Below are 17,012 nucleotides of genomic sequence, written 5' to 3' on the forward strand. Positions count from 1 at the left end.
TAAACAATGTAAAAGTTTCAAAGTCAATGAACCATGCTGAGGGGGTTGGACCATATAAGCACCATGGAAAAGAGACTTGAAAATGTTAAAACAACTGCATACCAAATATCATTGACTTAACCTTAAACTGATCTAATCACAAACTTAAAGTAAACTATGCAAAACATTCAAAGTCAATAGACCATGACTGAGGGGGTGGAGCCAAATAATTTCCGTCGAAATGAAATGTGCCAATGCTTCTTCATACCAATTATCATTGACCTTCCACTAGTGGTTCCCCTTACACTGACCTAATTAAAAACTAATACATGAAAAGTAAGCAAAAGTTTCAAAGTCAATAGACCATGAATAAGGGGGTGGGGCAAGGTTGAATAATTTCCATGGAAATGAGATGTGCCAATGCTTCTTCATACCAAATATCATTGACCTACCACTAGTTGTTCTTCTTAAAATGACCTAAATTAATCACAAACTAATGTATGTAAAGTAAACAAAAGTTTCAAAGTCCATAGACCATGAATAAGGGGGCGGGGCCAAATATTCTCCACCGAAATGAGATGTGCTAATGCTAATACAACTGCATACCAAATACCATTGACCTAACACTAGTGGTTCCTCAATCCCCATAAACTGACCTAATCACAAACTAATACATTGTTGACACCACCGACACCGTTGGAAACAGCATAACTAAGTCTCACATTTTGATTCCACCAAAGCGACACAAAAAGCAAAGGAACAGAGCTTTTATTGCTGTTCTTCATCTGAAAGTCACAGTGAGGCTTTCTACATGGAGCAAAAGCTCTCAACTAACTGCAAGTTTAAAATGGCCCCATGCACCGGTTTGAGCGGAATTCTTTGAAAGATGTAACACCACCAAATCCAACCAGTCAAAAGGAACATACATATCTAAAACAAAATAGTTCCTACACATAGGTGTAAATATCAAACTATGTAGAATATATTTTGGTAATTTAGGTATCATATGAAAGATGAAGGACTGGTGATCCTTGTAGAACACCTTTGGCTGATAATTTTGAATAATACAAAAATGTATGAATAAATCTAAAAAGGAGGGCATATATTGACTGTTTCTCAGATATGAAGTTCCTGATTTGGTATATCCAAGGTTCCGGTAACCAATACGGTCTAATGTAAAAATAAAGGTGTATAGACCGCTCCTACATAAATGCTTGAAATGGAAAATTTAAAAAAATTAACATAGAAAGTGATGGGGGCCAAGAATAGGTGCTGTGCATCTTATTAAAATTTTAGTACACAATCTGGCCTTAAATTGAGAGAATACATGCATTTTATAAATTGTGACTTGGATGGAGAATTGTCTCATTGGCACTCATACCACATCTTCTTATATCTATTTGACATCAATTTTCTTACAAGGTCAAAGTGAAACATACTTTTCTATTATAAAACAAGTTAGAAATATTAAATCCTGTTGCTTACATCTTCTCCATTGTACAAAGAGGATTGGTCACTATCATAATGTCTAGATGTGGGTGATTGTGGTGATCTACTAGCCATCTGGTACATATATTTTTTCAGTAGGTGTGTACAATCCATTGCTGATCTTCCATAACTCCAGAATGAGGCTCCAGCTGAGGTATTGTCTGGCGAGCCTTTAATGTTTAAAAATGGTAAATCTGTAGTCAAGATTTTATTAGTCTTTTCATTTTTTCTACTAAAGTTATAATGACTTTTAAAACTGTCTTCTGAATATTTACATAAATTATCTAATAATATTCTCTATACACTAGTTCATGTACACTACAGATGCATTATTCTTCCGGAACATTTATCACCATCGCAAGAATGCAATGGAATCAAACATGGAGTAACCATGATTTCATATATTTAATCTGACAACTATAAAGTAAGACTATTTAACCTAAAAGGGGCATTAGCTACGTCAAAAATTAAAACATGAAGTTTTTGTTTCAAAAAATATATAAGAGCAGAATTTAAATATGTATTCATGCAACCTTTAGGTTGAACTTTAGTGGAGATGGGCATGCATGTGTTCAGCAGGTGGTTCATTCATTAAAAAGAAAAGAATGTCATCATTGAAAAGTGAAAAAAGGAAGACTCCAGGAATAATCATTTCTTAGACTGATTAGGCCCACGAAAAATCATTCTTATACATATATTTTTAATCTAAAACATTAAATCAAACAGACCTAGAAAAATCGTAATTTTACGATTACAATTGCTTGACTGTCTATTTATATTTATCTTTATAACTAGTTATATGACCATCAGCAGTCTTTGGAGGTCATCTAAATGGATACTTAGATTGCATTTAGTCTAAAATATGCACAAAATGCCTATTCATTGTAACGAGTCCATGTATTGAAGTCATAATTGAAAAGTGAGTGTTGCATGACGTCAGAAGGTTAATCAGAGACAGATCTCGGGTCATTCAGAGATGAAGTTTAGCCAAATATCCCAAAGTAAATAAGTCTATTGAAATAAGGAAAACTTAAACTGTCACAGTTTCTTGATATCATATCAAAACCAATGGGTTAATTGACATTTAAATATACTTAGACAGTAACAGACAACAAAAATAGAGCCATCTATCAAGTTTAGGCAAAAATCTAAATACTACTACTGTAAACGTAAACATAAAAACTCTTACTTAAAGCTGTTTTATATTCTCTTTCATCTTGTTCTTTTAAATACTGGCTGAGAGAATGAAGGTCTGTGATCCTATCAAAGGATGTTGATGCTAGAAATAGAACAGTGAAATTTTAGATGTACGTGTTGTTTGGAAAAAAGATATGACATTTGTGTTTTAATGTCCCTGTCAATCATTGTTTTTCAATTCACTTGACAAGGTGTGTTATTGGAAATTAAACAAGTCATTTTCAACACTGCTTTTAAAAAACTACTTCTAAACCTTAGACAGCATTTTAGTATATAATTCATTTATCCCCTTTTCTTCATTTAGCCATTATATTTTTGTCCATCTGTTAAAACTAACTTTATCAAAACCATGTGTTTGGAATATTCAGTATAAACCTCTTTTGCTAATATTAATATTGAGAGTTATAATTCATATATGTCAATATTTTACCTGGAGAAGCCTTGAATGAATTAGACATGGATCTCCTTCCTCTCAGCCCACTTGAATCAAAACTGTTCTGCATTCCAGGTGAGAAGGAATTTCCTGGTGAGAATGAGGGATGATGGGTAAATCCTGATACATTTGGAGAAATGGAAGAATTGTGAGCAAATGATGTTCCAGGACTTATACTGCTGATATTCTGAACCTGAAATGAAATGATTTAGAGAATTATTAGCCTTTAAAGAATAAGTTTTTAATTACAAAATATATGAAAGAGCTGTTCAATATTAAAATACAAGGGTAGATTTGCTTTTATCGATATATGTAACTGCATTTGGGACCTCCTGTATTTTGATAATACCTGTTGATACATATTGAATGAGATTGGTAGCCCATGGTTCTGATTCAGCTTTCTCTATGCAGAATGCAAGAATTTTGTTTCTGGTGATTTCATTTTCTTTACATTTTCTTTGTAGATTGTCAATTATTGTTTCAAATGGTCTTGCATGGTCATGACACAGATGTTTGTTGCATCTCGACCAGTTCTTGAAGTAATTGTCGATGTGTCTGTTGCTGATGGCCCATATTTATACTTGTTCTAACTAAAATCTTTTCATATACATATACATGTAGCATAACTTAAATTTTCTTGTCCGCAAGATTATCGGCAAATAGGATAGGAATATTCAGGAAAATTTTGTCAAAACCATGCACAATCGAATATTTTCAATGTTTTCTTACATGCACAATCGGATATTTTCAATGTTTTCTGAAGGAAATGGACCCGGAAGTTATGCAATTAAGAATATATTGGCAAATAGGATAGGAATATTCAGGAAAATTTTGTCAAAACCATGCACAATTGGATATTTTCAATGTTTTCTGAAGGAAATGGACCCGGAAGTTATGCAATTGCATATTCTTATATCCGATATTCAATAGCACGATAAAATTTACATTAAACATATAGGAAAGGGTTTGGTGTTTTGAAATAATATTACAATAGTTGATATATTCGTTTAGGTGGAATCTACTGTACTATAATAAATATTTTTAAACAGTATTGCAGTATTCTATACAAGTATTGTGATCGTCAAGTACAGGAGATCCTGCATTTGTAATAAATGGATAATTAAGTTAACAAGAAAATATGTCATCTCCCCTGACAGGTGAAACTTACCCCACTAATATTTGCTGCTGGTGAACTGTAAGTTGAATATATCATGGAATGATTAGTGAAGCTAATGGGACCTGACATATTTGTAGGTGTCGTCTGTCGCTGACTTGCTGTACTAGAGAAACTAGAATGAGCTGATGGAGTACTAGACAGCATTAAACTTTCTTCTGATGATAAATTCAATTTCCTTGGTGAAATGCTGAATCCAGCATCTGAAAAAAGAAAAGGAATTTTTTTAATTACAATGTTGTATTAAACATGTGTCAAAGCAACATATCAACGTTTTCAAGAAGAGTAATGTTGACACTGACAACTTGCAACCAAGCTAACTTCCTTCTTGGTTTATTTATAAAAAAATAAATGTGGATAGTGTCCACATGTGGACACAGATGATGCCCCCGCTTGCATATCATATAGTTATAAAGGGACATAACTGAAGAACGGTAAAAGTGACACTACCCAAATTTGAACTTGATCTGAGTTTTGTGGTAATAAGCATTGTGTGTAAGTCTCATAACATTTGGTTGAGGCTAACTTAAGTAGAGAACAGAAACTAAAAATTCAGCAATTTTTCTATTTGTAATGATGCATAACTCTAGAACGGTTGTGTATAAGTTTTACAACATTTGGATGAGACAAACTAAAAAATTCAGCAATTTTTATGTTTATAATGGGACATAACTCTAGAATGGTAAAAGTGTTGCCACCTAATTTTGTACTTAATCTGTATTATGTAGTAATTAGCATTGTGTATAAGTTTCATAACATTTGGTTGAGGCAAACTCAAGTTAGAGAACTGAAACAAAAAAAATGTACTTGATCTTTACTGAGTTTTGTTGGAATGAATATTGTGTATAGGTTTCACAATGTTTGGCTGGGGAAAACTTCAGTTACAGAATGGAAACTAAAAAATTTTGCAATCTTTCTATTTATAAAGGGGCATAACTCAATAATGGTTAAAGTGACACTACCCAAATTCAACTTGATCTGTGTTTTATCAGTGGTAGTCAAAATTAAACATTGCATTGTATAAAGCATTGATTGTAGTTGATTCAACTATAATCATGGTCAAAGGAAGATAACTCCAATTTTAAAAATATATTATATAAACTTGATATTTAGAAGAAAATAAAAATTTTGCAATTTTTCCTTTTATAAAGGGGCATAACTCTAGATCGGTTAAAGTGACACCACCAAAATTCAAACTTGATCTGTGTTTTGTGGTAATAAGCATTGTGTATAAGTTTCATAACATTTGGTTGAGGCAAACTTAAGTTAGAGAACGGAAACTAAAAATTATGCAATATTTCCTTTTATAAAGGGGCATAACTCTAGATCGGTTAAAGTGACGCCACCAAAATTCAAACTTGATCTGTGTTTTGTGGTAATAAGCATTGTGTATAAGTTTCATTACATTTGGTTGAGGCAAACTCAAGTTAGAGAACGGAAACCAATTTCGGGACGTACGTACGTACGTACGTACGTACAGACGGACAAGGGTAAAACTTAATGCCCCCTCCGGTACGGCGGGGGCATAAAAACACACTATGTTGGTTGGTTAAACTCTTTGTCTTCTCCTTAGTTCTACTTTCAGTAATTGTGGATTCATCAATTTTTTCACGGAACCACCAAATATTTCTAAAATGGTGAGTTTAGGACTCACTATTTTTAATCCTACTTAGAAATATGCAAAGATTATGATAGCCATTCTTATCTTCATAATTTTAAAACAAATTCAGTTATGTAACATACCGGTACCAGGTTTTTTTTACCCTTTAGTAATACATGTACATAGCACTTGTCAATTTTTTTAAAAATCAATTTCTGCTTCTGCTCCACTTCAATGAAAGACTTGATTGTTCATTACCTATGTCTCTGACAGCCAGGAGTTTTTTCTGTGCTGGAGTCATCATTACCGACTTGGTAGATATGTATGGTTTAAGGTAAACAAAAAAGTTTGTCACACTGTTTAACAAAAAAATCACAGCCAGAATACATTCTGAAAAAAAAAGAAAAACAATACAACAGAAAGTGATATTTTATTCAATAGTTTTTTATTATATTGAATGCATCGATCATGACCTCATTATCCTGGTTTATTGGTTAATGTTAGGTTGTTTCTCAGGTACTTTAAGCAAAAGGTCAACTGTATTTGGTGTATGGTGTATGATGTGAATGTGTGGCCAGTTCATCTTACCTTGACCTCATTTTCAGGGTTCAAAAGGCAGCATTACGTTTTCATGGTTAATATAAAAAAGAAGATGTGGTATGATTGCCAATGAGACAACTCTCCACAAGAGACCAAATGACACAGAAATTAACAACTATAGGTCACCATACGGCCTTCAACAATGAGCAAAGCCCATACCGCACAGTCAGCTATAAAAGGTGTATGGAATGATTGCAAATTGTACATGCCTCACTACATGTATCTGTCTAACAGAGTTCATCTGACCTTAACCTCATTTTCATGGATCATCGTTAAAAGTTTATTTTTATGGTAAGGTGTATTTTTCAGTTACTATTAGCAATATCTATAAGTAAACTATATTTGGTGTATGGAATGATCGTGAGGCATACATGTCGATTTGACAAGGTTCATATGAACTTGACCTCATTCACATGGATCATTGATAATCTTTATTTTATGTAATACTTGTTGTATAACCTTTTCCTCTAAGACTTTCAACATATATTCAACCCTGATCAGTACTGAGACATTTCAGCTTGTGCACTCTTGCTTAAATGGTCATTAGCCATGAAATGAGGCTAAAGATGATAGACAAATGCCAGATAAAAACCTCCTCAGACTATAAGACATCTGAAGCCTGAACCACAATTAATGACCCCGCTTTTCGTTGTCCACCAATATAGTTCCCTTAAATTAAAATGTATTTTTTCTTTATTTTTTTCTTCCCTTTCTCATTCATTTCTTAGTTTTTATGGGGTGGAAATTAAAGAAGACAGCTGAAATAAATTTTTGGATGTTGTATTTTAACACATTTTGATATGGAAAGAGTGATTAGGCCAGGTGCAAAAAGGTAATATTTACAGTTTTCGGAACATATCTTGACTTGTCCATAGGGGTATGCATGTGTATTGGCTAAATTTGTAAGATGTAAAAATGCAATCTTTCTGAATGTTGGATATATTTTTGGACTAGTACTGCACATTACACACACACAAGATTTGACAAAAAGACTAGGTGCATATTTTATAAATGAGACAAAACATTATAAAGAACTAATAGAGGAATTTAATTGTGGTCTGTGGCCTGTATACCAGATATGGATTATCAAGTTCCTTTACCTTCTGAAATATACTGTAGATTTGTTATTATTGTTGAATACCAATTTTCATGAATTTCATGGGTAGAGGTTAACCATGAAATTTAAATGTTCACCAAAGTACAAGTTATCTATAGACTTTGTATGCAGACGTTGGCAAAAGCATGAAATTAAGTATCCAAGAATATACAATGTTTCCATGTAAATCCAGGAAAATTGGTTCTTCTTTCAAAAGATGAATATTGTCCATATTTCACCATCACCGGTGTATATGCACAAAAATGTGCCTTTTAAAGCACTTTCTGTGGTGCTATTTGCAAAAAAGTATATGCTTTTTTTACCCTTTCACAGAGACACTTGACAATTTGCGCACTTAACTAAATGTGGTTATTTTTAATAATACCTTGAAGCAAAAAAAAAAATGAAATTGAATTCTGAATGATTAACTAAACGATCTCTATTGATATTCAGTATTATTAAACAAATATCTTTCACAGGTAGGATATTTGCGAAAAATTCTTCAAGAAGAGGTCAAATTTCCTGAGCCACAAGACAAAGGAAATTTCTTCAACGACTGGTATTTTTCACAAATACCCCACCTGAAAATGATACAAGAGGCTGTCAGAGTGACAGCAAACCCGATTTCCTGCAAAGGTCGAACCCTGAACAATTGAGTAAGTATGGACACTACATTTAGCTTAAAACAGCTCTGAATTTGGATTGTGATTGAATATTTGACACAGCATAGGTTTGTGGCACAAAATAAATGTGGTCAAAGAACTGAAAAATTTGAAATTGGACATTTCCCTATTATGGTCCAATATCCAAAATCTATATCAAAGAACCCCAAGAATTTAATTTTTGATGAAATTAAACAAAAGTTTAATTTAGGATCTTTTGGACCAATTTGATAAAGGAGCCCACAATCCAAAATCTCTAGATACATGGTTAGATTCAGCATTTCAAAGAACCCCATAAATTCAATTTTTGTTGAATCAAACAAAGTTTAATTTTGGACCCTGATTTGGATCAACTTGAAAACTGGGCCCAAATATCTAATGTTTAGAAACAAGGTTTAGATTCAGCATTTGAAAGAACCCATTATATATTTAATTTATGTTGAAATGAAACACAGTTTAATTTAATCCATATAATTTTCTGTTCAAAGGGAAATAACTCAAACTGACTAAATGTTAAACACATAGTTCTCTAAAATTAGATATGATTTAATCACTACAAAATAGTTCTCTAAAATAAGATATGATATTATATATATATCTATTTTCAAATTATAATCAAAGATATGATTTAACCACTAAAAAATAGTTCTCTAAAATTAGACACAATGTATATCTATTTTCAAATTATAATCAAATATAATTAATAGTTCCAAATATTTTTTCTTTCAATTGTCACAAACTAATATAGATCTGCAACTTATCTATCAATGTCAACAACTTTATCTACACAATGTAATGTAATGAAATATATCCTTTAATAAAAATAGATTATTATCTAATTAAAGGAGTTCACTTCATCAAAAAAAAATTATATATATAGCATTCAGAAAATTAGTTTATACAGAATAACAAACAAACCTACCACAAAATTCTTCAAACAATTTACCAAAGAAAAGAAAAAAACATATATAATAATTAATAATGTAATTAACTTCAAAATGTCTAATAATATAGCTTATAATCATCACCACTTAGGAAATAGAAAATTTTCAAATAAATCTGTTACTCCAATTTCAATTTTGAGATAAGACATTTACTACGCTTAGTCATAATATGATAACAAGAGAAAAATATTTAAAAATACCACTTTTGGATATTAAAAATGGCGATAACTCAAAAAGGATAAATACTAAAATAGTGAAAATTGAACTAGACCTTCATTTAGTCACAAGAAACAACAAATCTAAATTTGAAAAAAAATCATCACAGCGTTTTCATGTTATTGAAGAGACACTGTTTGGCAGCCGCCCGTCCGCCCGCCCGCCCGCCGTACATCCCCAAATCAATAACCGATATTTCCTTTGAAAATCCGGTTCAAAATTATATTTGTTCATTTATTTACATGCATATGTGTTTGCCTATTTTTTTCTTTAGTGTAACTTACCAAAGTACCATAGTACTGGATGTGTGATGTTCAAACTGGATCCTATACTGTTCAATTGCCTGAAAAAATGAGTTCAGATAATAAATAATCAAATTATAACTGCCTGAAGTGTTTATTGTCAACTTCAATTCACTGGTCACTTACATTCTTATCATTTTATCTATTCTTCCTTAATGCAGAGTATTAAGTTTTTGAATGTATAGTTTGTACATAAGCTACACATTGTACATGTAAGTTTCATTGACATTTCCATTGGCTACTATGAAGGGTTATGTTGCTGGTTCATGAACTTTTTCTTACAACATTTCTTAATGATGCTGAAAAATAACTAAATATCAAATATCTCACAGCATTAAATCTATACAACTGATATCAATAGAGGTATTCATTGTAAAATAATGTCTTTATTGAGAGATTTAAACATACTCTTGTACATTGGTTCTTACATTTCAGTGTACATCACAATAGCTAAGAGGATATTAACACAGCACCAGAAGGAACTCTTTCTTGCTTGTTTCCATGACTGCCTTTTATTCCAAGTCTCATTGACTACTGGATCTGTAACTGTACCAATCTTTGTCATCCTGTTACCTACAATTGACATCATATTTATTGTCTTTGTTCTCTCTATTGTTAGTTTTGTTAACAGTAACAAGATTTTAAAATTTAAAAGACATTAGTTTAACTGCTTATAAGTATATGCACTGAAACTTTTGGGAGCCCACTGTACTTCACCATTTTGATAACCGGATTTTTCCAAAGGAAAAACCCTGATTAAAAAAGCATCTGCCTAAATCATTGTACATGTATATGCACAAGCACTAGAGTTCTATCAATAATAAAATAAGGGCAATGAGAAGAAAATAGTGTCAATTTATATAAGCTCTTTTTTATATACATTGACACTATTTTCTTCCCATTGCCCATATTTTATTACAATAGACCTTATCGCTATTTGGAATCTGTGACACTTGACTTCAGAATCTGCAACAATTGAACTATTGACGTCATACAATAACTCTTCCTTTATTGTGTCAAACATTTGCTATTATGACGTCAAAATTTTCCAGGAACCTCTGTGATGTCCAGTAATAGCGGACAAATAGCAATAAGGTGTATAGATAGAAATTCTGGTGCCTGAGAAATTCTAGTGCCTATGGTATATGAAATAATAATATTACGGTGCAGTCAGGTGTATCTGTCGGTTTGGTTATTTCATTAAACCAATAATCCAATAATATTGTGTGAACAAATTCATGACATACTTTAATATTATGAAATCTTTATGTATGGTTTCATCCTTAAGATTTTAAGTAGTGTGTGTCCAAAATAAGGGAAACCCTTGTTTTGACAGTTCTTCAAATGTCTGGTGATTTCGTGCATGCCTTATAAAAATAGCTAATTTTGAATACAGGAAAGAATTATACTTTGAATTCTAACATGACGTTCCTCATACGCTTTGAGTACACACCTGTGGTAAAATATGAATATATTGTTTGGGCTGTTCCGTTCGTACTCCCACGTCATATGCTTTTTTATGAATGAGCTACACGACGTCATACAAATCTATCGCTCAGGGTAAAATATTTAGCATAAAGTGCCAACCCGTGGTAAAATCACGATATATTCAAGCCCCCATGAATTATTTCTTAAATATAGTTCAGTTTGAAACAAACAGACTGCCAAGGATGCGGAGCAAAATTTATTTCATATTGATAAAAAATTGACTTAAAATGAAACAATAATTATCTATTGATGTAATTTTTTTTTTGGAAAATGGCTAAATATGGTTAATCATGAGATTGCAATTATAAATTTATGCTTGAACTTATCAATTTTAATCTTTTTTGTCTCTTCGGAAGACTAAAACAATTACAAGAACTATTCTATTTGTGTTACATTGCTTATATGACGAAATCAGGTAATACGCAGGGGATTCCACTGTAACTTGTAGGTAAACTTCATGGAAGTCGGTCAGACATAAGAAGTAGGTAGAATCGATCTTTTTTTTTCTTATGTCAGACTCAGAGACTACTTTAACACAGTGTTATAGTAGTCTCAGTGTCAGACATATATCTATAATTATTAACCTCCTAAGTTTAGATGATGAATACTTGGTCACACTCACAGTGTTTGTAAGCGTACTTTCATTCCACCGTGTATTTATTCCGGGTTACTGTTTTTCACTAGAGAATATTGAATGTAAATTGTGTGAAAGCGTCGATCTTGATATCTTTGTTTTGTTTATATTAGACCGGTTTGTTGTTTACATAAATAAATGGGTTAAAATTAAAATGATTTTCAAGGAACCAGTTTAATAAATCTGAGTCAATGGGCTATTCCAGAAATAATCCATCCACCCCCTATGGAAGACATCAGCTGTGAAAAAAAAATTCCATGGAAATTATTTTGACCATTACCAAAATTTTCCGGAATTCCAGCATTTAGAATCATAATACAACTTAAAAATCCTGGAAATTTTTTCATGATGCTGTCAATTTGTCTGGAAATTTGAGTTAAAGGTTAGAAGCAATACCTATGGAAGACATCAGTTTTATATTTTTTGTCTGGAATTTATCTGTTTCTGTCTAAATGTGCAAAAAAATCCTGGAATTTACTTAGTAATACATGTATATGCAGCCATAACCAAAAGAAGCGTATTTAAAAGTTAAGCGCAAATATATTCCTGACTAGAAACTACATTTTTGTATGTTTACCTGTGTATATATGTACACCACTATTCCAGGATCCAGCACTGAACATACTCCACCCTTTTCATATCATATTGTTACTTATCAAAAATGTATATCTGTCATAAAAGCATAAAAATGTATTTATGAACAAATAATAGACCTATATAGTACCGGTATATTAAACTGAAGAAAGTTACATTGCCATTTCCTCTAAACACATCAGAATTTCTTTTTAGGATAGTAATGTAGTGTTTCATTATTACATATATTTAATATTATATAGGTGAAAATGTCAAAATAATGGGATTAAAAGCACAAACAGCAAGTTAATAGCTACAGCTATAGCTGGTAAGAAATTGCATGGGAAAATTGATAGAGAGATAATTGATATGACCTCTATTGGATACATTTACAACTGTTGTTTTACCACATCAAAAGATTCTGACATCTGATTAGTTTCAGACACTTGTGATATAAACAGGCAAGTTAAAAACTTGACCTTCATCTAAATTTTCAGATTTTATCATATGTAATGAAGCTTGAAATAGTGACCATGGTGACCAGCTCATCCCTAATAAGCTACCATTCAAAACATAGTCATTGAAATTGGATTTCCTGTTTGAAAATGCAACCTGCTAAAGTTCACTTATGAATGCAATAATCCTTCCATAAAATTTCTAGACCTTGAAATCTTCAAAGACGAACATTTCGAAAATACTAGCGTTTTAGATATGAAATGCTATTAAAAAATACCGAAAAATTCCAATATCTTCATAAAAACTCAAACCAGCCCATTTGGAACTTTAAATCCTTTATTAAAGGCAAAGATATCCATATACATAGAAACACAAACCAGAAAAAAACTCTTTATTGAAAGACTATTTTATTAACTGAAATTGGTAAAACAAATTCTATCAAAAATCAAATTCCAAGACAGACATAAGAACAAAGTTGAAAATAGATGTAATGTATCATTCATTACATATTATCATCCTCAAGCAGTAAACTTCAAAAAGTATTCAGGAAATACTGGCAACTTATTAAAACAGATTCAACAATAGGTGCTAGATCTCATTAAAACCTATCCATAGGATTCAAAAGAAATAGAACATTGGTGAATTAGTGAAATGAGCTATAAAATAGTTTGAATGACCATCACAGTTCCTACAAAATATTTCGCTGTGCAGAACTAATTAATGACCATCATGTAAACCACACAAGTAAACTGATATTCTTATGACAAAATTGTTACCATGAAACACTTCATTCAACATTTATTGAAATAGGTTGAAATAGGTTGAAATAGTTGAAAATCAAAAAATCAAATTCAAATTCAAATTCAAATTTAAATTAACAAATTTTAAAATTGTAATAAATAAAAAAAAATGTTAATAAAATTTTTAAAAAAATGAAAAAAAAAAAAATGAAAAACAGAAGGGGTGGTCTCTGCTGAAAGTTTCCCTTTAATTAACACATTTCCTGAAAAACCCAAAACATTGCTACATAGCACAGTATCAATGAAAGGCCAGAGAAATGATTTGCACTAAAAATCATATGTGGATATTGAATCTATTTGAAAAAATTCTAATTTTTACTCTACATGTCAGGTATTTATAGAGTATGAAGAATCTTCTTTAAAAGTTTCCTGATATTGCTTAAAGGTTTGAGGAGGTTATTGATATTTTGTTAACTTCAACACTAGGCTGTATCTAAATGTTTATTGAACAAAAATAAGTCTAATCATCAGTAAAATACAGAAGATATAAAAAAAAAAAAAACATTTTTTCTAAAGTTGCTGTTTTTGTCGAGAAGAAACTTCTGTCCTTAATCTTGAAATTCTATAGTTATATTGATGTCTTAATACTTTAACCCAAGACTATATTTAAATGATAACTTCAATAATGACATTTTAATATCAGTAAACTATAAAAATTGAAACTAATATTTTAAAATTTTACTCTTGATCTTGAAGAAGCTATTTATATCGTTCCAAGGACTTTAGTGCCCAAGTGTCTAAGTATTCTAACTACTGTATCATTGGCTCATTGCATAGGCGGATCTAGGGATTGTGCCCCCTTTTGTGGAAAAAATTTGGTTGCTTATATAGGGAATCACTAGATACAGGTTCTATCTACAAAAGACTCAACAGTGGCGCTCAAATCAAAAAGTTGAATAAAAGGCCTAATTAAGTATGAAGTTGAAGAGCATTAGCCCAAAGTTTCAAAGAGGTTTCGCCAAATACAGCTACTGTAATCTATTCCTGGAATAAAAAAAATCCTTAGTATTTTGAAAAATTCAATTTTTTGTAAACAATGTTAGTGCAAAACAAACTTAGTCCATTATATCAATGAAATATTGAAAAATGAATAAAAATCTCTGGATTCTGTCTTTGTAAAGAAGAAGTGTCTGTCAGTTAAGCAGAAATCCATCAAGATTTAACAAAGCTTTTGATGTTTAAAAAAAACAGAAATTAACCAAAAATGAACTTAAATGTTGATGATACTAGAGCAAAGGATTGCTATGTCTAGCTTTGACGACTCTAGTCACAGGCTAGACAAATAGTAAATTGTAAAACAGGATGTATTAAGAATGTCAAGTTTTTTTTTGTGAAATGAATTTTTATCAACTTTTTAAATTTTCAAAACTCATTGGGGTTTTTATACATCATTGTTAAGAAAATACATTTTCAGATTATGCAATTGGTAGGAGAACATTGCATTCAATATCTTTAAAGTTTCATTCCAGTACACAACAAAAATATATTTGATTATAGGTTAATTCTTAAAATATCAGTCATTTCTTATTCATATCCATTTTACTTATCTTAGTTATAACTTATATACTTTCATATGAAAATAAAATACTAACCACAAATACTGAACTATTGCCTTGTATTAAGACTATTAATTTAAAAAAAGGGGGGATCTTCTGTATGTAAATTCAAAAGTCAGTAGCTATATAGACAGTTTGCCACTGATTCTGATAACAATCTATTTATGTGTAACAGTATTTTGCAATCCATAGTAGAGTCATAGTACACAGCTGGTCATTTCTGGTCAGTCTTCTACAATATTGTGGTAATAAGACAATTTCCTGCTGTGAAGACAAACAAGTGTGTTTGAATAAATGATGTATCAATTGTCTATTAATTGGTAAATGTTCTGCCTATTTAGTTGAAGTGACTGAAAATCTGGCATTTGTTAATAATGTTATAGGACAAATCCTAAATTTCATCATAAAATTTATGATATCAAATTGCACAATTTATTGGCGTAAATTGATCCATATATATGAAAAGGGTGAAAAATACAGATTTTAGTATATATAACTACGTTGAAATTATCATCTTCTTGATTACATGACAAGTGTCTGAAACAAATCATATGTTAGGATTTTATTTGGTGATGTGTTAACAAAGGTCATTAAGGCATCAAATATTTATTAAACCAAATTTTCTCTGTTTTTATCTTTCCATGTGATATAATTTTCCACTAGTATTAGTAGTCATAGATGCTATTAATCCAATCATTTTGACATTTGCACCGGATTAAGATTCAACAGTTGTGGATACATGAAACAATTCAAGATAAAAATTATAGGTTGCAATTCTGTAAATATAGACAATGCAATTTCCCATAGGAACTACCTTTACAGCTAAAACTGTGCCTCTTTTACTATGAAGTTTCGTAAAAATTATATCCTAAAATGGAAAGTTGTTGATATGTACTACTATTTTATTCAAAGGTCAAAACAAAGGGCTGTGCAGCATACTTTCAACATTTACATGCCCCAAACTTCTAAGAGTCTAAACTAGTTTAAGTACTAGTAATACCCTCCCCCCCCCCCCCCCCCCCGAATCATATCTGGGAACCAGTACATAAACAAAACAAAATTATATGGAAATTACTCTACCCTTTGGAAAATTCATGGAATTTCTTGTGCACTTACAGACAAAAAGTTTGGAAATTTTTTGTCCAGATTGGAAATTTGTCTGGAATTTTAGAAAAAAATCGAGAAAAAAAATCTGGAATTCCAATGTCTTCCATAGGAGGGGGATGGATTATTTCTGGAATAGCCCAATCTAGTAAATAATATTGATGATGTTTCATGTTGATCACTGTCATATTTATGATTTAGCTTCAGAATGAAAACAAAAATATATGCTTTAATAATGGTTTTCAATAATTTTTAAGAAGGACGTGATTCACCAACGATCAAAACAGGGAGATCTATATGTCAATCATTGTGGTTAATCAAAACATGCCGCCTCAGCTTCTTCAAAGTAAACTTCCGGTGAAAATCAGGGTTACCTCGTCCCTACACTCGGCTACAGATTTGTCTTGTTCAAACTATTTTACACAACCAATGTAGTTTTAATGAAACAAATGGGAATAAAGAAATATGTTGATATATATAAACGCGTTTTTGTAGAGATAAACCAAAGAATAGTTAAGTGACACAAAGTCGAAAATGAGTCCGGACAGAACGAATGCTGTGGTACGGTTAAATACCAAATGCTCTGTTGATTGTTGAAATTCGAAAGTCTCTGATACAAAAAGTTTTATATGCATTATAAATTATTTTATTTCACGATGAAGTGGTTGTTACCTTTCACGACTTACACCAATTATACGCAATTTCAATAT

The 17,012-nt window shown here is 31.3% G+C and overlaps 1 protein-coding gene across 4 annotated transcripts in view; it reads right to left on the bottom strand.

Moving 5' to 3' along the window:
* The window catches only part of LOC127701077 (transmembrane protein 209-like), a 33,943-nt gene extending 17,104 nt beyond the window's left edge, over nucleotides 1-16,839 (bottom strand). Inside the window, exons 1-8 of one of the 4 annotated variants that reach the window (XM_052204980.1) lie at nucleotides 16,579-16,839; nucleotides 10,120-10,264; nucleotides 9,674-9,732; nucleotides 6,130-6,261; nucleotides 4,266-4,474; nucleotides 3,095-3,290; nucleotides 2,657-2,746; nucleotides 1,465-1,637 (exon numbers count right to left, since the gene is read on the bottom strand). In XM_052204980.1, the coding sequence (XP_052060940.1) occupies nucleotides 1,465-1,637; nucleotides 2,657-2,746; nucleotides 3,095-3,290; nucleotides 4,266-4,474; nucleotides 6,130-6,261; nucleotides 9,674-9,732; nucleotides 10,120-10,256 (996 nt within the window). In that variant the 5' untranslated portion in view covers nucleotides 10,257-10,264; nucleotides 16,579-16,839. The other 3 variants (XM_052204913.1, XM_052205094.1, XM_052205038.1) reach the window with 3 other exon arrangements.
* Nucleotides 16,840-17,012: the final 173 nt, after the last annotated feature.

The sequence above is a fragment of the Mytilus californianus genome, unplaced genomic scaffold, assembly GCF_021869535.1.
Source record: "Mytilus californianus isolate M0D057914Y unplaced genomic scaffold, xbMytCali1.0.p SCAF_1, whole genome shotgun sequence".
Classification (NCBI taxonomy): Eukaryota; Metazoa; Mollusca; class Bivalvia; order Mytilida; family Mytilidae; genus Mytilus; species Mytilus californianus.